Below are 26,496 nucleotides of genomic sequence, written 5' to 3' on the forward strand. Positions count from 1 at the left end.
AGTCATTGGAGTAAAACAGTAGTTAATTAATGTTTCCAGTCACACGTCCAGCACAGATTCCACCACTATGTCTAAAAGGTTCGAAGAATAGTTTCCTTGAAACGCATTGGGCAGTTAATTTTCTCAAGTGGCCACATGAGAAACTGGGACTGTTGTGGCGGGCTGCACAATGGTGCTAAAATCAAAAACTTCAGCTGATTGTTGGGCCCTTCACAACAGTCCCAATCTCTCAAGTTCCCCCTTGAGAAAGTTAATTGTCCACCCCTGCTTTATGACCAAAAAATATTAATATTGCAACGATCCAATGTCTGCACTCACCATCAGATGGCGCTAAAGTACTGCTTAAGTTGACTCCATTATTTCCCTCTTTATCTCATCTCTCACTTGATTTCCTTTCACAGCACTTACAGGCTCTCTTTCATCCCCCTCGTCCCCTCCCATCCCCTGTCTGAAACAACCCACACACGTCTTGACTGAAAAGAATATTGCATAATCAGAGAGATATGCTGTGGCATATATTCATGGACTAATCTAAATAGAGTTTACTCTAGACAGCTCACCAAACAAGCTGCCTCTCAGATAGATTCAAAGCCACCAGAACTCTAAATCTAAATCTGTGGTAGATTATCAAAGCAAAAGGTCACGTTCAATCCAAAAACACACGCACACACAGACACACACTTTTCACCACATATTTGGGCCAGACTTTTTCCAGTTCAGTTCACTGGGTTAGTACAAAAGGACGAGGGATACATTAAAGGATTTAACTCTTAAAAAAACAAAACAAAAAAAAACATCAAATAGAAAAAGTCTTCACAGAGACAAAAAAGCAGGTGAAGCAGGAAGAGAAAGACAGACAAATTGTGTATCTAGGGGGAGCTGATGTTGGGGTGTGGTGGACATAAAATCCAGTCCATTTTGTGTTATGTCCTCGGGATTCATTGCTTATTTATTGGTTGTTATACAGAAACAGAGAGCATGGGGAATGAAAAATTCAGACAGGAGGAATGCCCTTTCCTCCTTTCAGAAATTGCAATATTACACACACTGGGCAGTAATGGCTCCAGCATGCAGTCGTGTCTGCGTGTGGGAAAGAGAGATTTATGGAGGATGTCTATTTCTGCCTATCTCTGACACAGCAGTAAAAATCAGAGAGTGATGTGTGTTTCTGTTCCCGACAAGATCATTTATCTCCAAGTCTAAGTTTTGTTAATTTAAGGGAATATATACAAATTACTGCATTAATGATAAATTGCTTGGATTTCATAGCAAGATAACAGTGGTAATGCCAGTGTATGTCTGTATGTTATAATTATACTTTGAGCAAAGTGTTTCATCAATTCATGGTTGGTTTTAAATGTAGGTTGTATTTCTAGCAGCCAGTGTGATGTCCACATTGGTAGCAGAGAGTCTTAGGGATGAAAATCCATCCATCCATCCATTCGCTTCCGCTTATCCTTTTCAGGGTCGCGGGGGGCGCTGGAGCCTATCCCAGCTGTCATAGGGCGAGAGGCAGGGTACACCCTGGACAGGTTGCCAGTCTGTCGCAGGGCTAACACACAAGGACAGACAACCATTCACACTCACATTGACTCGCACATTCACACCTAGTGGCAATTTGGATTATCCAATTAACCTATCCCCACAAGCTGCATGAAAATATAAAGGAATATTTACAAGAAATAATACCTTATGAGCAACCAGCTGTGCAATATTTGGTTACAGTTGCCACATTTGGTCATAGTGTCGATGTTTAAAACCAAAGAAAACATCTAAACTAGCTCAGGCAGGCAACTTGTACTGCACTGTATCATAAAAACGAATATGCCAGACTCTCCTCTCATCATGTACCAAATGCACCCTCCCAAATTGGCAGTGTAATGAAGCTGCAGAACTTCTCATCTCTCCCTCTGACACCATGCAGCGATGCAAGGGGTGCTGTTTCACTCCCTCAACCAACCCAGCATCCACCTGTGAGCACTGGGGTGGAGGGATATTTATTCATCTGTTTCTATGTGCATCTTATTTGTGGGGAGTGATGAGCTCAGTGCCTGGACACCAAACTCGAAGTGTAACCTATTGCTGTAATAAATCAACCATTTCAAATGTGAGTTGTTGGACCGAAGTGCACCTACACACTTCAAGAATACTGATGTGTGTGTGTGAATTTTATTGGAGACATACATGGGTGCATCATTTGATGCCGGCAGCTCCAACAGACTCTAACTAACTGCTTTCTTTCTAACTTTTTTCTGTCTAAATCTCATTTTCTTCAATCCAATATTTTCTTCAATCCTATAAGATACATAGAAGAAAGCATAGTGGAACAGGCCCCAAGAAAAGGAAGTATAAAAAAGGTCTGCCTGGAGAAGAAAAAGGAAATAGGAAGGTGAAGTGCAAGGAACATGACAGTTTGGGCAATGAGGAGGAAAAAGAGAAAAGGCAAGAAGCTTTGGGTTGGAATATTAGCTGGAAAATTTCCTATCTATCCTGTTCATAATTCATGGATTCCCAGCTCCTCCTGCTGGGGAATTAGGGTCAGGGACCGTAACATAGGCACAGAGTAAGAGAAATCTGCAGATATTCACTGGACAGACAGAGTACGTTAGAGTGAGCATACTGCTCCTGGTTGAAGTGGATGATGCAAAGCACACTATAAAACATCAATAAACTTTGAAAGGCCGTGCTACTTACGCTGCAGGTGATTATTCCTCTAAATAATTCATATAGCTTGCACAACCTCTCATTTACACAAATATAGCACAAGTACAGATGTAAATAAATAGCCTGAAGGGATCCATTCAAAAATAGATTTTTGGTATTTGATTAGAATAAATCTTAGAGGCAGCTTGCAGAAGGAGTGAAATCTGTTTATATTTAGCTTTTCAGACCATCATCCGTGCCTTTGTTGATTTCACTTTTGACAGAGCTGGGCTCATAGCTGATCTGTAATTATTCTTCCTTTCCATAAGCAGTAATGCTGACATGAAAATGAGATCAAATTTGATCAGACTCTAGCCTTTTTCCCTCTAGAAAATGTAAATGTATAACAAACCAACATAAATACACCATCATTGAACCTTTGCAAATCAAGCTTTTTGCTATCCAGCTGCCGTGCAACTTATGGTCCACTATTGTCTCTGTTGGTGCTAGTATCACTACATATAAATTATGCTGACTGTAAAGAGAAAAAAACACATCTCCTGCTAGTTTGTCTTGTGGGTGGAATGCTAGTGTGACAGTAATTCCCTGTTACAGTGCTGGCAATTCATGTAGAAATAAGTAGGAGTTTGAATATATATCCACATCAAAGGGAATCCATCACAATCTGAAAGGTTTTTCATGTCTGAAGCAGTTCTGTTGTGTTAATGCCATCACAAAATAGCTATTCATGTTTGAGCCAGGGAGCTCTGGATTGGAAATCAGCTATTCTACGCCTCCATCTGTCTGTGTGTTCTGTGGTATGTGCTATTTTTCATTCATGTCCTCTGACTCATCCTTCTAATAACTACCCCTATTTCCTCTCTGAAATAGTTTTCAGTTGTTTTCCCGTTGTATGATTACTTGCCATGCCTCTCTGACTCATTCAGTTTATTGCCCAAATAAAGATTTGCATTTTCTTTTTTGTATCATTTAGCCTACATGTCTGAATGGTTTTTCATTAATCATCATCTCCTAGCCTCTAACTGTTTCTTTTTCATCTGACTGCTCCTGATTCTTGCTTGTTACCCTTCCCGTTAAGTTGTGTTTGCTGTCATGGCTTTCACCTTGTTGCCTAAGGGCAGACAGAACCTGTATATAAACAGACTTTATTGCTCCTGCTGTAGTCCAAGCCTCAGCAGGAATCACTGCTTTCTTATGTTATTGTTTGATCTGTTGCTGCATAGCTGAAATTGATATTGAAAAACAATATTAGTAAGTTCAGTGGTTCACCTTTAGATATATTTACACATGTAAGCTTTAGAGAGCACAATTTTCAGATGGTCCATGGCAATAACAATAATATCCCTCTTTGAGCCAATATAAGCCACAGATGTCAGCTCATTGAGTCCTTCAACAACAAACTGGCAACATACACACCCAATGAAACAGAATTAGATTGCTGTTTAAAAAAAAACAAAAAAACAACAACCATGAAATACAAAGAAAAAAATTTTTTCATTAGAGAGCAATCTCAACAAAACTATTCCTGTAAGACAAAATTAGTTACATTTATTGCTTGGAGAATTCTCCTCCACACGAAGCGCTTCGGCTTGCTGATATTTAACCTGCATTTAGAAGATCACATGCGATTAGTAGTGTCCAGTGTGCTATACACATTCTGATTACATTAATGCACGCTAATGAAATCTTTTTCTGAAAAGCCTCAATTTTGTATAAAAGTTCACCGACGCAAGCATCTTCATGCACAAATATGAATGCGGTAAATGACCCCTGAGGTTTGTGACTCATCTAGAAGATGAATGAGAATGAGAAAAAGGAAGATTTTCATACTGTTTTATTAGCAACAATGTGTCTGTCAGTTATATATTAGAAACAAGAACAGAAACATTTTCTGCAGTACTGTACCGAGTCTGAAAAACCAGCTGAATCATAAAATAAAGCAAGTAATTCAAATACTTCAAGGTAAAAGCAACACTGCATTTCAATATACACTTGTACACTTGTAATAATAATAATAATAATAATAATAATAATAATAATAATAATAATAATAATAATAATAATAATAATAATAAATTTCTTCTATACTTCCTTATGGCACTAAATTTCCTGTGCAACTGTCACATAGTTTTAGATTAAAAAATAAGAACATTGAGAACTATTGTGTGTGTCTGCATGTCTGCATGTGTGAGTGTACTTATATGGCTATCTTTGTGAGGACAAGTTTAAAATTGAGAGAGTACTGGGATGGACGTCATTTGTGCCCCTCACCGCTTTTTCAACTTTAACTTGTTGTTTTAACTTGGCTTTAAGGTTATGAGTTGAATGAGGTTCAGATTACACAGGTAAGGATTTGGCAGCTAGTTGTGACAGTTAGGATGAGGGACCGGGGAACGTAAATGAATGTCCTCGCAAAGTTAGATTTACAAACGTGTGTACTGTGGCTTAGTGTATTTGCATGAAAGCACATTTTACAAAGGAAAAAAAACTTAAAAAAAACCCCCAAATTACTCACTGTTTCACAGTTTGGAAAAAACAAATGAGTAATTTAAAAAAAAGACAGAAAAAGGGAGAAGAAGTACAACAGCATTTACCATCCATTTGCAAGAGAGTGGTAGGTGGGTCCAGAAAGAACAATCCAATCAACTTCAAGTCCCTCCCACAACCACGGGCATTTCCTCTTTTGAATTCAAGCAGTAAATGATTTAACTTATTATTAGTGTGTTCTCTGTCCATAAAAGTCACCAACTGCTCCTCCAGTCAGAAAATTAGCCCTCCAGCCAGGCCGGTCAGCCAAGCGCAGAAAATAAAAACAATCCCAAGAAGGAACACTGAGTACCTTGGAGCAAGAGCATATATTCCTCAGTCCAATGAATGGAAAAAGGGGAGAGACTACAGTGTATGTTATGGCCTCTTAAATATTTATAGATGTGCCTTTAAAGGTGAATCTTTAGCCCAGGAATCCATACATCAATAAATCAGACAGAACACAAAGAATGTAGTGAACGTTCACTAACTTCAGTGAAGAACTATAATCGGGTTCACATTGGAAGCTTACGGTGTTGCTGTAAAAATGTTTTGTGTTTCTGACTGAGTCAGTGTTATAGCATTAATTAGTAAAATAAACAGGTACAAAATAGTTGCAAATCCATTTTCTTTGTTATTTAATCTGTTTGGGTCATTCTTTGCATTAAGATAAATTTAGGTTAAAGAAATAATATAATCGCTTCACCCCTTACAATAAAATGTTATTGCAGCCCACCTCTGGGTTCATTGTACACATCGATGACCTGTTGTGTATAACTGGATGGAATAAAACTTGTTAACAATTAATTGAGACACACACACACACACACACACACACACACACACACACACACACACACACACACACACACACACACACACACACACACACACACACACGCTTGCCGGTATCTTCACATATATGCACACAAATGAAGATCAAAAACCTTTTTGGCACCTAGTCCACACTGCCTGCAAGAATGCAGAGATTTTTCTCTTCTGAAGTGTAAAATACTGTATATACACTGTGTTTTGATGCTCCAAGAAACCAGCCTTTCGTCAAACTATGCAACTCTATGAAAGGATGAGGGAAATCTTCTGTGAGCCCTTTACGTCTTAAAATGTTATGGCATAAGTTACGTCTGTCGAAAATGTCTGCGGGGTGGCAGCTAAACACAACAACCCGCTTCCTCCTCCACTGGCTGTGAGTGATATTTCATAACCTCTATAATCTGTGGATGGAGGACCAGACAGATAATCCCATCATAAGAGAGGGAAACACTGGACTTTTCCTAATCATATTTTGTTTGCAGCAGCTCTGGAAGAGAGAAATCCCTACTGAACATCATTTTGACACATCATGAATCTGCCTATCCTACAGGCCACGGTAGAGGAGCCCAGAGGAAGTAGGGCAACACAGACTTTATCAGATCATAAAAGAAATTAATTAATCTTTAAAAAAAAAAAAGATTCAAAACAAGTTTATGTTGTTGGTAATTTAACATTTTAAACACTTTGTCTTGGCCCAAGTGTGAGGACCTGAGCATAGTACCTTTGAAAAAACTGTCCTGAGAGCCAGCTGAGTCCTCCATTCTGCAAAAAGTGACTGGTAGAATGAGACCAGACTAGATCGGACTACACAGGTCAAGACGACAAAAACACAGTCTCACTCAAGCCCAGTCCAGCCCAGGCCATTCAGATGAATGTAAGAATCAGCTTAAACTGAGTTAAGCCTTACCCAGCTAAACATCAGTGCTGATGCTACAGCTGCGTGTGAACATGTCCCTCATGGTAACTGAACGGGCAAGGTTTGGTTTACGATAGTTTGAAATGTTTACAGGCACTGGCAGGTCCAGATCCTGCTGCTGGACACTGCGATAGCTGATCCGGTCCCCTCCGTTCCTCAACCCATCTGGTTGGTGGTGGAGCTGCGGCTGAGGTGGCTGGAGGTAGAAAGGCATCTCATAGTGTGTACAGGATGGGCAGAAGGTCTGCGATCGTGTCAGTTTCCTGGCCATTGGAGGGGTGGAAAAAAGGGCAGGGCCATTTGGGATGGAGGAGGCGGCGGCTGTAGCCGCCACAATGTTGTGATTGGAGTGAACCGGCGGGAGGTGAGATGTAACGGCAAAGTCTGGCTCCTCCTCCTCCGACTCAGACTCTTCCTTCTTGCAGCAATAATACTGATAGAAACAGAGGGACAAAAGTGGGAGATGGGCAAAGATGAAAAAAGTGGTGACGAGAGAAGAAAGAAGAAAAAGTACCAAATGATGTCAAATGTGCACGAGAAAGAGCTGTCTCAATGATCACTCAATTATCTCTTGAGGGGTTCTCTTGTGTTGTAAACAGACTCCAGTTTGCAGCTGAGGTATTATGGTTGTGGTATGACCTAGCTTTCAAATTAATTCCTGGCATCTTGCCATCTAATATCTGCTGTAATTTGGGGATTACTTTTGATCCAGAGAAATGTTGTCAGGAAAGGATCTTACAGTTTCCCTTCTAGCTATGTTACCTGGGTTCCCAGAGGATCACGGTAAATGGACTGCATTTATGTAGTGCTTTTATCTGAGAAGCTTTAAACCTTGCTTCTTATTCATCTTTTCACTCCCACAGCACACACACTAAGTTACTATTCATAGGCCCCTTCACTTTTTGTACACGTAATATGAATTTAACTAATTCACACTTAATAACAATGATTTTGGGGGCTATTTTCTTTTAAAGAGAGAAATGAAAACATATTTTTAATTAAAATGATTTTGCTACTGCACGACAAAACCGGTTCAGATAAATTAGAACCTGAGGGAAGTCTACCTGTGGCAAACTCCCACAGGTAATGCTGAATGTTAGCATGAAAATCGAGAAAACTGAGGAATTCTCTGTGAGACAAGGAGCAAATGTGTAAAACCATTTATAAAGCTTAGGCCTTAATAATTGTGATATGAAAGAAGAGTGGAACCACCAGGTATCCTCCTCGAGTTGATTGTTAGGGAGGCATCCAAGAGCTCAACCTTCACTTTAACAGCTCCTCAGCAGAGACGGGAAAGACAACTACCTCAGCAGCAACTCATCAACCACTGCTTAAAGATGTCCAAGTCAGTACATATGGCAAACACTTGGCCTTGTTTATTACCTTGCTAAAATGAGGCATGGTTGTTACTGTGCCAAAAATGACAGTCTCTACTTTCTGAAGGGAGAAAAGAAAGACGTGTCCCAACACATACTGTACTCCAAGGCTGTGGTTCACTACTGAAATCTTTGCCATTCTGCCTGCTGTCCACATCTTGCTCAGTTGCACAGGTGTGGAAATGAATGCCAGTATTGATGTGTGTCAGCAGCCAACAACGTTAGGTAGATTTTTAGCTCGCCTACAGACCGCTGAAAACTACTTTAGGTGATTGCTAAGATTCCTTTCCTGTTTTTCATACAATTTGTTTGGTAACAAAAAATGAAATAAGATTGTTCAAATTGTGATGAACTTACAATAATTGTAATGAGTTTCTAATCCTGGGCTGACAGAGCCGGGGGTCTTTGTCCTCTGTCCGTTTTATGTTTTGAATGATCAGTTGTGTAATTAAATTTTTTTTTTGAAAACCTTGCTCTCAATTGGTTTTCCGTTTCCACTAGAATCAGATACAATTGACAATGCATTAGCATAGTTTTACAGATTAAAGCAGCATAATTACTCAACTCAAAGTACAATCTCTTACCTGCAGTTCTGCAAAAAGTAAATAGAATGAACAAAACAGATGATGAAGTCTCACCTGCAGCCTACAGTAGCACAGTACTGCGATGATAAGGAGTAATATAACCGAAGCTAGAATTCCACCAGTGATGACCACAGTCCCGGCTGTCATTCGAATTGCTCTCCATCAACACCCTGCAAAGAGGAAGAGGAGGGAAGGAGGGGAAGAAAGGAAGAGACAGGGGGTGGTGGTGGGTGGAAAGAGTTGGAGCATAGAGGAGGGTACGGGGTGAAATGAAGGAGCAAAAAGGCACACAATTCATCAGTTCAGTAGCTTCATTAAGTAGATTATAACTGTGTGTCATCTCAGTGGTGCTTATTGAATTATCCAGCAGCTAGGAGACATGTAATAGAATCATCCCACAAGTGCTGCTTATAATATAGACAGCATCTCAGACTGAAACACGAAGTGTGTGAGTGAGGGGGAGAATCTGTTTAGCAGGAGGACGGAAAAAAAGGATGAACTGCAGAAATGTCGAGAGGAACGAGGTAAACGGTTGCACAGATAGATGAGGAGAGATGCAACTACAACAGGGTGCAGTCAGTTTGGAGAAATGATGCGGCAAGTAAAATTTGCAGTCAAGCTCACCGAGATATTCTTCATGCTGCTGTGGTTCAACAAAGAACTGATAGGAACCCGTCCAAAAACAATATAATGTGAGGTGGTGTGCAAAGCAGGTCATCAAAAGATCAGTCAGCAGGACTGTTGCAAGTAAACAGCCGTGACCTGTGAATTCGGATATTAAGTCAAAGGTCATAGCAAAGAGAAATGCAAATGCAAACCCAGGAAATTTGAAAGTGGATTTATTAAGTTATAGCATATTACAGTGCTTCTTTTATGTGATTCACAGCTTCCAAGCCACAAGTCAGATTGGAGTATTTTTGATCGATACTTGTTGGCTGAAATTTCTTGGTTTACATTTCACATTAAGGTGGAAATTATGCAGCGGGAATTCTACAGAATATCATAAGAAGACAGGTCCATTAGCTCCGTGGTTCCATTTAAGACGCTAAAATAGTGAAAGTAATCACACAGTGGTGTATAATTCAAATGTTATTATTCAACCTCAGTGATATGTAATATTTTTGAAAAACCTTGAAGGCACTTATCAGATGAGGGCACAGACCTTTTCCCTTCATTATAGCCGCAATCTGGAAGTGTCATAGAACCACACCAACACACTACATTGTGGATAATTGCTTGAAACCAAAAATAGGCCAGCAGGCTTGTTGCTAAGCTATGACTCATTGGTGCAAGCCATTAACAGCAACAAGCACACTGCAGCATAGGTCTATGTTGTCAAGATCTAACTTGAATGTGACATGGGCAAACACTAAAAAGGAAATACTAAAAATAAACAGGACTGCCACCAAATCTTGCAGTATCCTGTTTACCCTGACTTCTGCTTTCATAACATGATGCGAGCAATGCTGAGCATCCATCAGCTTACTCACATTAAGATTACTGTCAGCTGTGTGTCACTGGGCATTTGGTATTTAGTATGACACCTGACACAGTGACCTTCTCACACAGTCATTAGATTTAAGTGAAACTGTTTAAACTGTAGACTGTATAAAATAATCTCTCAGCATGATGTGAGATGCTTTATAAAGTCAGAATAGATGTCTCTATGGTAGCTACCAGCCCTATCGACAAACACAGCACAGCTTCTCCTCACTCAAGCTTCAATTCAGCTGGACTCTAATTCAATCTGCAGGCCGCACAGTGCACCAACCAAATCAATATGGAGGACAAGAAAGAACAGAGCGTTTTGGCCTTAAAGGCTTCTAGTTTAATTGATAGGGAAACGAGGTGATTCGATGGCAATATGGTTGCCAGGAAAATAAGAGAACAGGATGTTCAGGTGGCGCTAAGCAACGTTTGTGTATCAGTGTTTTGCACCTTTATTTAGTAGAGTGCATAAGAAAAGTGACAGAACAATGACAGTGGCTAGGCTAAGCCTAGTAGTTTAATGATTTGCGTGCAGACTATCAGACCTTGAAATGTTTGAGTTTTATTTATTTATTGATGAGCTTAAAACTACACTAACATTTTGTTATTATTGTAAAATACTGTAAAAATATACCCTGTTTTATTTGATTTTATAACCTGCAACCTTACTTTTTTTTGGGCCACTCTTACTGCAGGAGCTCTTTTGGATGATTGCAAGCAGCTGTTTTAAAGACCAATTGTCTGCCACCTTCCAGCTTCAAGCAATAGATAAGCTGAATGAATAGCAAGTCAACAAAGTTAAATATTTATCATCTTTCTCCAGAATCTGTGGGCAATATCCTGGATGTTCATGGACAATATGAAGATGAAAGCCAATGTTGCTCTGACAAAAAAAAGTTTCTGCCTAAAATATGATATGCTGGTCTTTAATAATCAGTTATTATTAAAGTTAAAGACTTCTTAAATAATAAATATATAATAATAATGATGATAATAATAAAAAGATGGGCACATGAATTAAAAAGTTATATGTTTAGGGTGCTGGGGCAGTATAAATGAGTATTATTTAGTCTGCAGCATTTACCTGCATCCTTTTAAGACCACAGGGCACAGCTTTATAAAGGTGGAATTAGATTTAAGGACGACTGAAGACAACATCGCGTAACAGATGATCCCACTATGTGTGCAGACCTGTGTGGCCTCATTTAAGTAACCAACACAGATTCTCAAGCACCTAATAATTAGTGCTGCTTATACTCAGCAGTCTGAATCCCTTCAGTGCAAACTCATCATGAGACCAGATCATCAGTGTTGGGCTTTTAGACCTTAATATCAATTTTCAATCTGAAAACCTTGACTAGTGTCTTTTTTGTTTCACCAGCAGATGGTGACATAGAGCAGTACACGGCCTACAAAAACAGGTTTCAAAAGGAAATGATCAAAATTACATTTAAATTTTAAAATAAAATACTAGAAAGTTAGTTGTTTTTTTTGTTTGTTTTAGAAAATAACACTTGTCTACAGACAATTAAAAATGCATCCTCTAAATGTAAATGAATCTTAAAGCCAAACATTAAGCTCAAACAAGACTGAGATAAAATTCCAGTTATAGTGAGATAAATTTACAATGAAAAGAACAGAAAATAAAACATTCCAAAAGTATAAATAAATAAATAAATACCAGTGAAGGAAAAACTGAATAAAAGCTGTAATAAAGATTAAAAGAAGACAACACAAGTAAGTCAAAAAAAGAAGAAACCACTGACTCTGCATGTGGGATCTGCTCAGAGAGCATGCTCCAAAGTCAAGGAGCCCTGATCACAAAAGTACAGTCACAACCACTTTTATATATTACTAACTATTCTGCTAGAGTGTCTGTATAGGTCCTCTTTTTTTTATTTGTAGGACTTGTTTATATTTTATGAATAATTTTAAAAATCAAACCATAGAGCCACGCTCCAAACAGCTGCCTTGCGGTCATATGTCTTATCACCATCTGTCAGAGGTACCAGGGGGATCTGCCAGGTCCGGGATCCCCATCGTCAATCCTCGGCATCTCAACATTGTGTGAGATTCTCAGCAACACCTCACACATCAGCACACATCATATATAAGCATGAACAACGTAAGAGAAAAATTAGCTGGACTGCCAACATTAGACTGTTGCCCTTAATAGTCCATATGTGAAATCAAATGTTCCTTACATGTGTAGGTGCATTATACAAAAAAGTTCCTTTGTAAAAGACATTACTGTTGTGCCAGTTGCAGCTTGCTTAATTGAAGTGGTTTGTCAGGCACCAGGCCAAAAGAATGAGCACATGCATGATCAGGACTGCGTGCACATAATTCTGACTCGGTGTCATACAAATCCTTTTCTGTCTTGTCTCAAATGATGATTTGTGGACTGAGCTGATTTCTGACTTTTCTCACTGATATTCCTTCATGAAAGTTATTATGGTGTGCACAAAAACACACACACACATGCATGTAGCATTTCTCATTCTGCAGGCTAGGCTGATGCTGTGTATCTCCTGGGGCTACATTAATCAGATCAGTGTGTGAGCGATGTGTTGCAGCAAGGCGACAAACAGTGTTAATTATTTAACCACACACACTCACGCTCGTGCGCGCACAGACGCGTGCATATACGCAATCCAGACCCCATTGTGAAATAGTGAAATACTGGAGAGAGGCAATCTTGTCCACTCAGCTGCTTTTGCTGGTATTCGTCCACAGGAATGACAAGAGTTAGGGGCAAAAGAAGAATAGCCGTGTGCACACTCGCACACAAACACACACAAACACTCACATGCAATAATTTTAGTAGTAGCTAACATGCTCAGACAGAGGGCTTTGGAATAAAATGCCACGCTTCGATGAAACATGGCAGGGATCACAGCAAAAGGTCTTGCTTGGAATAATGGCTGCTGACAGGCTTTCAGTTCAGTGGGGAAGAAGTACGCAGTAGGTGGTGGATTCGAGTAACACACACAAGAGACAATAACATGCCCTGAGAACAATGGGAAGAGCTCTGTTATAATGGTAGCTGTCAAAGGGTGATTTTACACACATTTACAACGACAGAGTGTACCTACACATATTTTTTTACGGAAATGACAAGATCCAAAGCCTCCTGAGAAGTATGCATTATTTAGCGAAAGAAGTGCTCACGTTTCTGCTCCAGTAGCTCCAGTTTTCAATCTCACAATCTTAACTGGTAACAAAGTTCCAAAATATGAATATAGGGACACGCAGAAAACAACAATGCCTCATCAACTCTGTCTGATTACAGTTTTTTGGCCCGTAATGAGTCCTTGCTCTTTAATAAGCTGTGCAATCAGGGAGCATTCAACTAGTATAAATGACATAATTTCAACCTGCAGGATGTATACTTTTATTGGAAGACATTATGTCATTTTGTTCGTCATTTCGTTTTGAGGCTTTGGTTTCTGTATTAATTTTGTAAAAAGCACATCTTGTGGCCTTACTTCTCCATTTTTGTACCTCTCTTCTGTCCTCCTGCCTGTGACCTGGAAAATGAGGTCAGAAACTCAATTCCTGAAGTGCATCTCAACGAGAGAGAAGTTTTACGGGAGAGTGGGGATGCATAGGTGTATCATTTGCAAACGTTTCTTTGAAACCTGTGATCTAACAGGCATGACACACACAGAGAAAATGTGTTCCTTTTGCATTCATAACTTTAATTAGTTATTTCAGATGATTCCACAGTCAAAATTTCTGCCGACCACACTGTGAACTTAATCAAAAGTAATGCTTCTAATGATGTCATGATATCAAAAAGTGAAATAGAGAGAAATGTAAAAGTGGACAGCACATTGTGTTACTTTAAACTGGAAGCTTTGAATCAAGGATTTCTCATTTTGTTAAAATGAGTCTTGTCGTCGACTGCTCTGCTCATGTGGCAAAGGTAAGGATGGAAGGAAAAATGAGAAAAGAGAACAGGAACCTGTGTTTGTTGGCATTTGTTTTTTCCATGACATCTGTACTTTTGTCTTTTCATCTTTCATCTTAATCATTTTGTGTTTTTATGCTAACGTGTCCCCTCGCTTGCATCACTCGTGTCTGTCTCTCAGATCACAACTCCTCCCAGCGTAGATGTGTGTGAGAGATGCGTGAACTGCGTGCTTCCACTGGATCAGATTTGAAGGATGTCAGACATTTTTCTTCCTATTATACAGTGTTTTACCACCATAGAGCAGCTCTTATTGATAGATAGATAGATGTTTGTGTATCTCTGTGAAATCTCTTTGAGCTGTATGTAGATTTGCATATAAATCATGTTTCACTAGCTGGGCCCACGTCCTCATTTTAGGTTTGACAGCGTTTTAGTAGCTTGCAGAACTGGGTGAACCTATATAGATGAAGGAGCGTGTTTGGAGGCGTGGTCCTGCTCCTGAAATTCTAATACAGCATCTCCAGAAATTGTTTGCATAATCAAAATAGATAATTACTTGTTATACATTTTCTTTATCATGTTTAAAATTTAGAGTCACATTGGGGCTAGGGCCTTTCCATTTGACAAAGGGGTAAAGGTGGGGTCACCAGTCCATACCCTCTTCTCAAAAATTCTGTCCTGGATGTAAATTTGTGAGAAAGTGCTGCAGATGCTACCCGGTTTATTTTTGAATTACTGACACAGCCAGATTGTCTGTGTCCCCCACTGCTTTCTCTATCAATTTTAAATAGGAAAGTCTTGTACTGCATAACCCCCCCCCCCCCCCCCCCCCAAACAAAAAAACCCCCAACTGCAACAAGTTAACATGTCAGCTGAAACTGAAGACTACTTGTATTAGCAAAATATATACTCTGACTGAGCTGTGGGTAATGTTAATCTGGATTAATAATGCTCAGTATCAGTCCATCAGTGTTATAGGAATGCAGTGATTCTCTCGAGTCTATGAGTGTTGCATTAATCTTTTATCTATGGCAATCGATGAACCTTATTCCTACACTTCCAAGGTTAACTTCTGCAAGAGTATGGCTGTGTAGATTGTTGCAATCAAAGCCAGTTTTTTTGAGCAATAATCATAAAATTCAATGTGGCAATCAAATTTGAAATATTGAATTAAATTTAAAAAATTAACTAAAAACTACATGAAAAACTACAACTTAAGTTTCTAGTTTGTTTAACATGTGAAAGCACATGCAGGCAGTGACAAATGTTAAAAAATTCACATCCACTTTTCCTAATATGAGTTTGAAGTGCACTCTTTTTTCTTTTTCTTTCTTTCTTTCTTTTTTTTTTTAAAATGGCTTCTACTTTTTTCCTTTAGCCTTGTTAAATGAACCTGCTCTACATTATCCTCTCGGGTGGCACTGACCCTGACTGGCATTACTCAACTCTGTGTCCCTGACTCAGTCTATACCCGCATAAAATATCACCTGGTGCACAAAATATCTTTTGCCAGCATTTGTGTCCCTGCATCCACCTTCAAGAATAATGACAACACACACCTATCCTGAGGTAAAGCTCAGGATAACTGAGGTGCTTTTTTCTTTGGTAGACAGCAATCGTTTTCATCCATCCTGTGTGTCCTAGCATTACCTAGGCAACATGTCTGTAATTAGTGCCCCTCTATGAATGATATATCATAAAAATGGCTCTTGGCTTGTGTGAATATAGCACCATGAGGACATTTTAAGGACTTAACAGTGACCTGGGGGTCTCTCCATTTAATTATACAGCTTGCTAAATGTGTCTCATCTATCTAAATGACCTTGCTTAGTTGTTCTTCCAGTTCAAATTGCAAACTGAGGTAGAAGGTACTCCTATAACTTTAAATGTGTTGTGCAAGGACTAAAGTAATGGAGCATGACTTTCCTTCCTTGCTAATAGCATTTTTAGACATTGACTATTTGTTTTTTAACAGCAGTCCCAATTTATTTTAGGAGTATATATTTGGCGATGTCATGGTACAATATCATGATATTATAATACTAGTATGATAGTAATTATGCACATCTGTTCAACTGCTTGCTAAGGCAGATATCTAAACAGTCAGTCATATGGCAGCAACTCAGTGCATTCAGGCATGTAGTCATGGTCAAGACTCCAAAACTTCAAACTGAACATCAGAACATCAGAAGGGGGAAAAAGTGATTTTAAATGACTTTCAACATGGTTCGGTTGTTGGTACCAGGCAGGCTGGTCTGAATATTTCAGAAGCAGTTCTCTGGGAGAAAATGTCTTGTTGATGCCAGAGGTCAGAGGAGAATAGCCAGACTGCTTTGAGCTAATAGAAAGGCAACAATAACTCAAATAACAAAGTTATGCAGAAGAGCATCTCTGAATGCACAACACATAGAACCATGCTAAACCACTTTTATCATACCACAAAGCAATAAATCACATCTTGAGGTGGTTTCTTGAACATGACAATGAGTTCAGTGTACTCAAATGGCCTCCACAGTCACAAGATCTCAATCCAGTAGGGCCCCTTTGGAATTTGACAGCTGACAAATGTGCAATGACTGTGTAATGCTATCATGCAAATATTGACCAAATTCTCGGAGGAATATTTTCAACACCTTGTTGAATCTTTTTCATGAAGAATTAAGTCAGTTGTGCAGCCAAATGTTCACCCAGCCCTACTAAGCAATGTCCTGTGAGCATATATTACTCCAAGTGCTTTCAAAGCAGCACCATCCACTTCAGCATTTATCAACAAGAAAATGCTAGGTTTTGTCTCAGTGTTTGGAGAAATCCACTACAGATAACGACGAATAATAATAAAAAAAGGATGCCAAAATGTTTGCATATCCCTATGCTGAAAACAACAAACTTCTCATTTGGAGACACTCAAATGGAATAAATAATATCACTTTTTGTTCTGATGAAGCTATAAACAGGCTATTTACCTGTTGGATACAAATCTCACTGATGATGTCCTTTTACATTTACAATCCACAGGAGGAAGCCATTAGTTCTAGTGATTTTATTATAGGTGTTCTCTTGTGAGTTGCTCAGGTAAAGTGTCTTAATCACATCAGTGTGGAAGAAGCACAGAAGTTAAAGTGCACGCAATTCTGAAAGATAGAGGCAGACACACTTATTCCCCACACTTCTCAGCAGGGTGTTCAAGGGTCTTGAACAGTGTAAAAGCTATAGTTTCCCTTTTCTATGTGGATAAAAATGGGACAAAAAAAGTACGACATCTATCTATCTGTCAGTTTATTGTTCTGCCCTCTCATATTAAAGGAAATTAGCTTTCATTTTCAAATCATTTTAAAATAATTGCATACAATCACGTTTTGTCAGCCTGCCACTGCACTTCCTACTCCTCCCCACAGCCCTACCCTGTTCTACCCTCCGCTGTGAAAATCATACCACTTGTCTGTGAATGACAGGCTGTAATCTTGATGCCACAGAGAGCTGAAGTCGACTAACAGATCTTACAGTCGGTTGAAATCATAGCTGATGAATTGAAAAGCAGTTGTTAGTCCCGCAAGTTAGAAAGCTTTAAGTTCCTGTCAAGAGAATGTATGGAGTACGTATGTGTGGAGAGAAGGGTTAAAGTCTTAGCACCAAGCAAAGCCCCTTAATCGAGGCGGGGTGCACATATAGATGCCTATTCAATTTGGGTCACTTGTTGGTTACACTGCTTCTGGTTTACTCCTAATTCATAAAAATGGCTTACAATCAATTTTGACTCTTTGTAGTTATGCATAGTTAGTAGTTATGCATAAAACCTTGCTTTGATCTTAAATTAAATTCTCCAGCTCATCATGCAGTGATATTACAAGTTGAAATGCTTTAAAGTCTGCAGTGAACTTTGCACATGCTTTATTAACAATGTGAGAGGAATTGATAATTAAAGATGTTAATTGCAAGGTGCAACCTGCTTTGAATTAAAAACAGGGTGCTAGTTTTATAGATTCAGTTATTTTCAGTTATTTCAGTTATTATTTTTTTCCACTGGGGAATTGCAATGACAACAGAGACAGTTTGCTGTAACACTCAGAGCTCTGTTAGGACATACAAACACACACACACACACACACACACACACACACACCTTCCTCAAGGCTACATAGTCTGTTCAGGTTATTATGCCTTTAAATACATATAATTCCATTTTCATTTCCCTTAATTAGCTAGGAAGCTATTAAATGACCTTTGCTCCTTGACACTCGGCAGTGAGAAATTTTATCCTACTCTGCTATGTCTTCCTGAGCAAACAGCATGATTCACTGAATTTTAGCTCTTGACCTGGGAGCCGGTTAGTTAGTTCTGGTTGGCTGGTGAGAAATGCATCCGTGCATCTCAGAGAGGCCGTCTACTGACACGTATGCTCTAACACATAAGCCGTGATGTCAAACAACCATTTCCAATCTGTTGGAAATGGTTCAAACTTTCTGCTTGAAGTCCCTTCACAGCTCAGAGGTAATCGTAAGTTTGGGCTTCAGTTTTGTTAGGTGCGGTGCATGCAAACCCCATGCTGTGTAAGGTTTTCTTGCATGTTTACGCCCAGTATGTGACAGGTTGTCAGTTTGTCAAAAAGAAGCGTGTGGTGAACAAAAGCACATGCCCACATTGATCAGTCCAAGGTCCTGAAAGCATGAGTGACACAAGTAGGATTATATGAGTGTATAGTTTTTGTGGCATTGCAGTACTTTTGACTTTAACTTAAGTTGAAGCAACCTGAAACGCTTCACTTTTACCAGCATAAATCTCCTCTCTTTGAAATCTTTTCAACAGCCCATGCAACACTTTCCATGTATTTTTCCCTCTTTTCTCTAAAAGGTATTCTCTTAAATTCAAAAACAGTCATCTGTGTGGTCCTTGTGTGAGAGAAGGGAGGGAGGGAGGTTGTTGTTACAGTCTGAGTCCTCAACTTTTCTTCAGCCAAGGACAGGCAACCCGATCGCAATGTCCTCACACTGGATAATAGATATTTCATCTGATATTTCATCTAAATGTATGCATTAAATGTACCATGCAGCGTCTGAGGGACACACACATTCACATACATCTAGCCAGATACCACGGTAAATGTAGTGAAACAAGAGGTAATGAAGGTCAATTCACATTATAACAGCATACTCTGATCATCATAGCGCTAAGTTCTCTAAAACCCCAGCTGTTGCTGTTGATGCCAACATATGGTTTGTGAGTAGAAGAGAAGAGAATCGGTGTTGAAAGAAGGCCCAGTAATCCCCTGCTAGTGTTCCAATGTTTTTGTTATTAGTGCATGTCTTCACAGTGACTGGGTTGTAGCTCAACTTTAAATAGGCTAAACTGGGCTGTGTATACATTTTTATTTTCTGTGCTTACCAGGAAGCTTTCTCTAAGGTCAGCTCTTCTCCTTCATTAGTTTATATCCCCATTACTCCTCTTTCCTTTTTTTTGCTTTCCACTATTTCTGTCTTCCTCCACCTGCTCCTTCTGCCCATTCTTTGAATCTTTAGCTTTTTCTTCCATTTACCATGCTCCCTTTGTCTCCCTCTCTACTCTGTGCTCAGCTGGTATACACTGCCTTGCAGTGGTGTGGCCTGTTTTAAGCATCACTTTGAACAATAGTGCCATTTACAGGCAAATACACTGCAGCTGACACGGAGATGGATAGATCCTGCTGTGCAACACTTTGCACATTCTGAGTCTGTCAAACAACCACATTTACAAGAAGTTACGTAACTCGGAAAATTCTTGGGAGGATCGCTAGTTACTACACATCTGAAGCACGGGTGAATTCATCACACAGCTGTGGCAAATGGGGGGAAAAAATGCCCTATGGGGGCTCATATCCACCAGATACACACAAAAATATACACAGTCACAAAAAAATTAAACTGTGACTCACATGAATATTTTGCATTGACACAAAGTTCCTCTGCTTTTTCTTCCTCCTGAACATGCCGCTTTAGAAACAATATACTGCTCACATCTGTGTGATTGTAGCATCAAGCTTCTTTCATTAAAAAAAAAAAACTTGCGTTTTTTTTATGCATCTACTGCAGCATTGATCTTTTCTAAAAATTACGTCACAGAGGTGCATGTGAGAATGCAAATGTCTTAAGCAGCTGGATCAACCTTCCAGCTCCCTACTTCAAAAATCCATGCACCAAAGTAAATTCAATGGAGAAATTAGCAGAAGCAGTAATTTCGGGGGAAAGGCACAAGCAAAAGGAGGGTGTTGAAATACAGAAATAAGCAGAGAACAAAGAAGAGACATACAAAGGTTGCATAGGGCGCTGTCAGAGGCTGAGACGAATGCCCACGTCTAGTGGAACGTAAAGATGGACGGTTGAAGGAAATGTGCTAAGCTTAAGATTGGTGATGGCTTGATTGTTAGTGCTAATGGTCAGCGCTCCAGAAGCAGTGTGTCTAAAAGTATGAATGGGTCTCCAGTTACTATGGCGACGGGGCTATTACAGAGTGACATTTTAGCATCGCCTATTTCATTTTTTGAGTGGGTGGTTTACTGCTAAAAGTTTCAACCTGACTGTACCTGAATTGACTTCACCCAGTTCACTCTCTGTATGTAAATCTCCAAGCAGATCAAAATGAAGCACAGAATAATGAAAAAAAAGAGTAATACAATACAACACATTGGAAAGAGAGAACAAGATTTATGAATAAGATACTCTCTTCTAATGTCTACTTTTGTCTTGTTTAATAACTTTTATGGTAACGCAATTCACGACATTGCTGAGCTTGCTTGTCTTTCCTTTTCGCGTCATCAATTTCCAAAGGAGTGTGCAGACATTTGGCACTTTTTAGTTTCAGATTTAACATTAACAGCAATGCTTGCATGCTCCAGTGATGAGCGTAGAGGCTTGGGAAAGAGCTTTGGACCATGAAGCCTGTAATGAGAACGCCCCGAGGCTCCCTTGCAATGAATACTGTAGATTACAGATGCAATGCAAATTGTAAACTTAGTCTGAGCAATGTGCCGCTTACCATTAGGTTTCTTATGTAATATACATACAGTGCTGAAGGGCATAGACAGGCCACTAGCCCAACAGTTGAAAAATGTTGTCTCTTTACAGAATGGATCTTATTTTTGTAGCTCGGGTCTTCCAGCTGAGTCATCAACACTGATTTTTAGCTGGTAAATTATCAGGGAGATTCCCCATTTTTCCTTTGTTATCGTTCCCTTTTAGGTTTTCAAACTGAAGACAGTAATAGAAGTATCTCTGAACAACTGCTGCCAGTATCAACTATGATCTTGCCTACAAAACCTACTTAACTGGTGTTTACGAGTTTGTAGATATAATATACTGGAATTTGTTTTAGGTAAACAACTGTTTGTTTACAACTTGTCTGACTAAAATTGACACATTTGTGAAGTAAATGTAGTGATGCTCCCTAGATGCTACTGGATTTTTGTGTAAGAATGCCACATTAATAATTTATACATATATACTTATATTTACACACAGTAAAAACTTGGTGAAATTATTTGTGCTTGTCCTTTATTTATATCTTTTCTCATATGTTCCCCCTTTTTATTTTACTCATTCTCTTTCGCTTTCCTTTTTTCCCCCCGTTTCTTTCTCTTTTTTCTTCCACCTGTCATTTCTGGCTTTGCTACCCTGTGCCTATATAAATGAGGCATATGGTAAAGGAGAAATTGGCGAACACATTTGCTTTGCCTCTTGGCAAAGCAAATGTGTTTGGCACAGCAGTGCATTCAGACCATGATTGCTGCCTTCTAAACCTCGCTGAAGATGATTTTGCCAGATATCTAAGCAACACTGAGACTTGATTCAAAAGTCAAAGGTGAAAGGTGCCTCTTCGGTCTTTGAAAAAACATGGATAAAAAGATAATCATGTGTGTTTAAATAGTGAGAGGACATCGCGTCCTCTTCAATGTAACCTCTTCAGATGACCAGCAGATTCAAACCCAGATCCCTCTTGCTGTGAAATAAAAGTGCTAACCACTGCAGCACCCTTGTATGGAAGAACAGTAAGTTATGACTCTCCAAAGGCATGCACAAATATAATAGACAGGGATTGTCATAAAAGAAGCACAGGATTTTTTTTTATTTCTCCACACCCTTTTCATGTTCTCTTTCCACACCTCCCTCACATTTCGTCTTCTCTTTTGAATGAGCTTCAGTTTTTTACAAATCACTCACAGGGATGAGTCCAGCTGACCAACAGCCCGTGTGCACGTATGTGCCTGTGTCTGAATGTGTGTTGGCCACACTGTGGCTCTGTGTTGGAACACATCTGTGCCTGAGTGGGATGTGTGAGCATGTCAGGGTGTAGCTGAAAGGGGAGAGCAGAATGTGATGCTGAGGGGGAGGGGACGAGTGATGCATGGAGGAAGGGCGGAATGGGTGGTGACTGTTTAATATGATCAGTGAACAGCAATATTCCCTTCCCCCGGCCTCAACCCATCCACTCCAATCCCCCTCTCCATGTCAGCCAAAGCATAGCCATAATGATTCCCTTTCCCAATATAATGCATTTTAACAGTAATTAAGCTGATATGTGAATACACTTGAAAAAGCCCACGAAAAAGTAGACGTGCCTCTGTAACTGCATTCAGACTTGTCTATTCAAGCCTTCCCTGCTCCTTCTTCTCTGCTTCGCCATTCCTTTTGCTCTGTATTCTATATGCTCTTCTCTCTACACCTTTCCTCCTCTTTTTTCATCACCTGTTTGTCTTTGAAATTTGCTTTTCCATCCTACTCATCCTGCTTGTCCTTCAGCTCCCTCTGTCCTCCTCATCTTGCTGCTGCTGTGAAAACTATAAGGCTTGTAGAGCAGCAGAAGACAGACAAGTCTCTTATGCTCAGAGGGGGACTTCAGTGTGTTTGAATGTGTGTTTGTGTGTGCACACATGCTGGAATATAACACCTCTCCCTGGGGGCCAAGGTTAATCTGAGGGCCATTGAGGAGGTCGCTATGGGAACACAAGCCCCACCTTATTGTTGATTGTTTCAGGCCCTCTAAAATGACAATCTATATTTTTTTTCTTGTAAGAAACTGACTAGCTTAAAGTAATATGGTAACATGTGACAGTAACAGTCTCAGATTCACAGAAGTACCAGTGAACTGCCATGTAGGCAAGGTCTGCAAGTTATAACTCTAAGTAAGTGTCCAACCATCACTGTTATAGCAAAGCTGAAGTGCAGCAAGTGCAGGTGAAAGTAAGACATTTGGAAATATGAGCTCAAGTAAACAAACACACACAAGCAGTGACTTCAAGTTAATTCTGCGGATATAGCAAGACAGTAGAGAACAGTGATTATTGCTTCGTGGGTAGTTAAAGCATCCAATAGAGCTTAACATAAGACTGAATAACTTTTCCTTACACTCCTCTGATCCCTCCAACCATCCACTTAACAGCAAAAACATGAAAAAATATGGAATGAAAGTGATTTTAAAAAGTTTTAAAAAATACTAAAATAATTTCTATTATTAGACCAAAACACTGTTAAAGCTTGCCCAAATTCACTGGTTAGTTGACATTTTAGCTGGCTAATTGCTACTACAGGCACCATAGTGTTTCCAAAACAATCACTAGAGGGTGGGTTGCGTCATGTGCGCCATTCCCTAAGGAATTTTGTCATTTTAACTCCATGTAGTGAGATATTTTAGCATTGCGGGGCTTTTATGCTGCTGGAGATCCATTTGCACCAAGCCTAAAAATATCTGCATACAACAGTTTGGATATGACCATAGCTAACAGTTGGTGACAGTAGCTGTGGCTCACAAGCCATGCTGTTTTGTCAGCTTGTGGCAAACCAGCCAGCCAGCATGTGTTTTATACAAAGCACTGAAGCTGCCCTCTGCCTTTACCCTTTATACTGTGTCTGTACATACAGGCATCTCTCTGTGTTAAATTACTTAAAGATTTTGAAAAACACTCCACATGTACACAGTGCATGTAAACAACTTTCAAGTTTTGAAATGTGGAAAAGAGTAGACTTCTCCCAACCTAACATATGGAAAGTATCTGCCTCTCTCCGTGGTGCTGAAATTAGAATCAATCAATCTATCTATCTATCTATCTATCTATCTATCTATCTATCTATCTATCTATCTATCTATCTATCTATCTATCTATCTATCTATCTATCTATCTATCTATCTCCATGTCTAAAACAAAAACAACATGCATGACTTGATAATCACAGTCGATAAAGAAACACAAAGGAAACATCGTGGTACAACACAATCTTTCTTCCTTCAAGGGTAAAGCATTACCTTCAGAGATAAGAGGAATTCCCCGGGTCACATTGAGGGTAGGGGTGGCTCCTTGGGGCTCAGGTCCCGACCTCGGCAGGCTGTAGTCTGTCAACCTCAGTGACGAATAATGACACCGGTGAATACGCCGAGAAAAAAAAAAAAGCCTCCAATGTCGGTAAAGATATGAACTAAACGCTGAAGTGCCTGCGATCAAAGTGGAGCTGGAGTTCGACTCAGGTCAAAATAAAACCCACCGGGCCTGGTTCCTCTTTAGTTGATAATTAAAAACTAGCAGATACGCCCTTTGCAAACAAACAAACAAAAAATGTCCACCTTTAACATTCGTATTCTTTGTACTGAAGACTACTTCTCCACGCACAGCGTTGCCATGCAAAACATTTTCTTTCCAGTTCCCGACTTGCAGAGAGACCACTGAAAAGCACTCCGGTAACAATGGTATGATGTGATCTGTGGAAGATGCTTTTGAAGCAGGCAGGCAGCAGCACACAATTCCATCCACCGATTGTCTGGAGTTGTTTGAACGGTTCCTACTGGTTAACCGAAGCTGTCCGCAAAATAAAACACTCCTACGCAAACATCATCATCAGCCTCGGCAGCATGTGTGTTGGAGGAGGAGACGGGGTGATGCGAAATCTCGCCATCTCTATTTCAACATCCAGTTCAGTACCGTCCAGGGAGGTCGAGGTCAGATATTTGTTGTTGTGCTACTCCAGGTTCCGCCGGATTTTCCCCCTTTCTTCCTATTCACAGTATGATCCGCATGTGAACGTTCTCGCTTAAAAAATGCGACTAAGCAGCAGAAAGCCACAAAGTCTCTGCAGATAAGTGGTCACAAAGAGTATTGGTAGCTGTTGGATTTCCGTACGTTTGCTGATTCTTTCAGAGCGATGTCCGGAACTGCGCGGAAACGAGTAAACTGCGCTTTAAATCCAGAGGTGGCTCAGTGCCTGCACACCCAGAGACTACTAAATGCAGCCTGGAGTGTACAGTCTGGGAGATGGCGCTTTAGTCACAGGCTCAGATTGGCTGTGGGTGCTTAGAGAGAAGGGGGGATTTAAAAGAGAGAAACAACATGCTGTTGATTTTCGCCTTCCAAGTTGACGTGCGTGAGGTGAGGCATGCAAAGCTCCTCTGTTAAAAGATGTCACCAAAATTTCTGAAGCCCACTTACAAACATGCACTGATACACAACTGCATTGGATATAAAATTAGTTGCATTATCACTTGTCCAAACCCCCCCCCCCAACAACAAAAAAACTAACAGCTGACAAGAGCATGGTGAGGAGGTGGCGAGAAGTAACCTTCACTATGTACACTGGGACCCTGAAACTCCTGCCACATTCAGGGGAGGAGATTAATTAAGATTCCCACTTACAGTGACCGCAGTTAATCATTCATGCTATACGCTTATGCTGCAGCCAAATCTATAAAGATAATTTAAAAAATTACACGTGTCCTATCCCCATGGTTCAGCCAAGTTGGAAAAACAAACCGTTCCTCTGTCGGGAACGAAGCATTCATTAAACTCCACTCTTTTCTATCATCGTTGTATTATACTCAATTGATATAGCATTTGTATTTTATTTTATTCTATTCTATTTTATTCTATTGTATATAGTATTTCATTTTATTCTGTTCTATTGTGTACAGTTGTGTACATTATCTTTTTCTTATCTTATTCCAGTGTTTTTCTAATTTTTCTATGTAACTTTGCACTATCTACTTTCTGCTGTAACAAAACAAATTTCCCTCGTGTGGAAGTAATAAAGGTTATCTTATCTTATCTTATCTTGTCTTAGAATCCCACAACTGTCCTGAGAAAAGTCCTTCTTTATGTGTCCCTCTGTAAAATTCTCCTTATTCAGTCCCTAACAAATCCTCAAGACTAGAGGACATATTAGGACATATCTGTGGATGAGAAAGACT

The 26,496-nt window shown here is 39.7% G+C and overlaps 1 protein-coding gene across 1 annotated transcript; it reads right to left on the bottom strand.

Annotated features, from left to right (window-relative positions):
• Positions 1–5,975: 5,975 nt before the first annotated feature.
• On the bottom strand, positions 5,976–25,659 carry LOC308392510 (protein FAM163B-like). Its single transcript, XM_080875575.1, has 3 exons — positions 24,568–25,659; positions 8,952–9,067; positions 5,976–7,370 (listed from the first exon to the last, which is right to left on the bottom strand). The coding sequence occupies exons 2-3, from the start codon at positions 9,042–9,044 to the stop codon at positions 6,933–6,935; spliced, it is 531 nt and encodes a 176-aa protein (XP_080731701.1). The 5' UTR covers positions 9,045–9,067; positions 24,568–25,659; the 3' UTR covers positions 5,976–6,932.
• Positions 25,660–26,496: the final 837 nt, after the last annotated feature.

The sequence above is a fragment of the Rhamphochromis sp. 'chilingali' genome (genome assembly GCF_963969265.1).
Source record: "Rhamphochromis sp. 'chilingali' genome assembly, chromosome: 2".
Lineage (NCBI taxonomy): Eukaryota > Metazoa > Chordata > Actinopteri > Cichliformes > Cichlidae > Rhamphochromis > Rhamphochromis sp. 'chilingali'.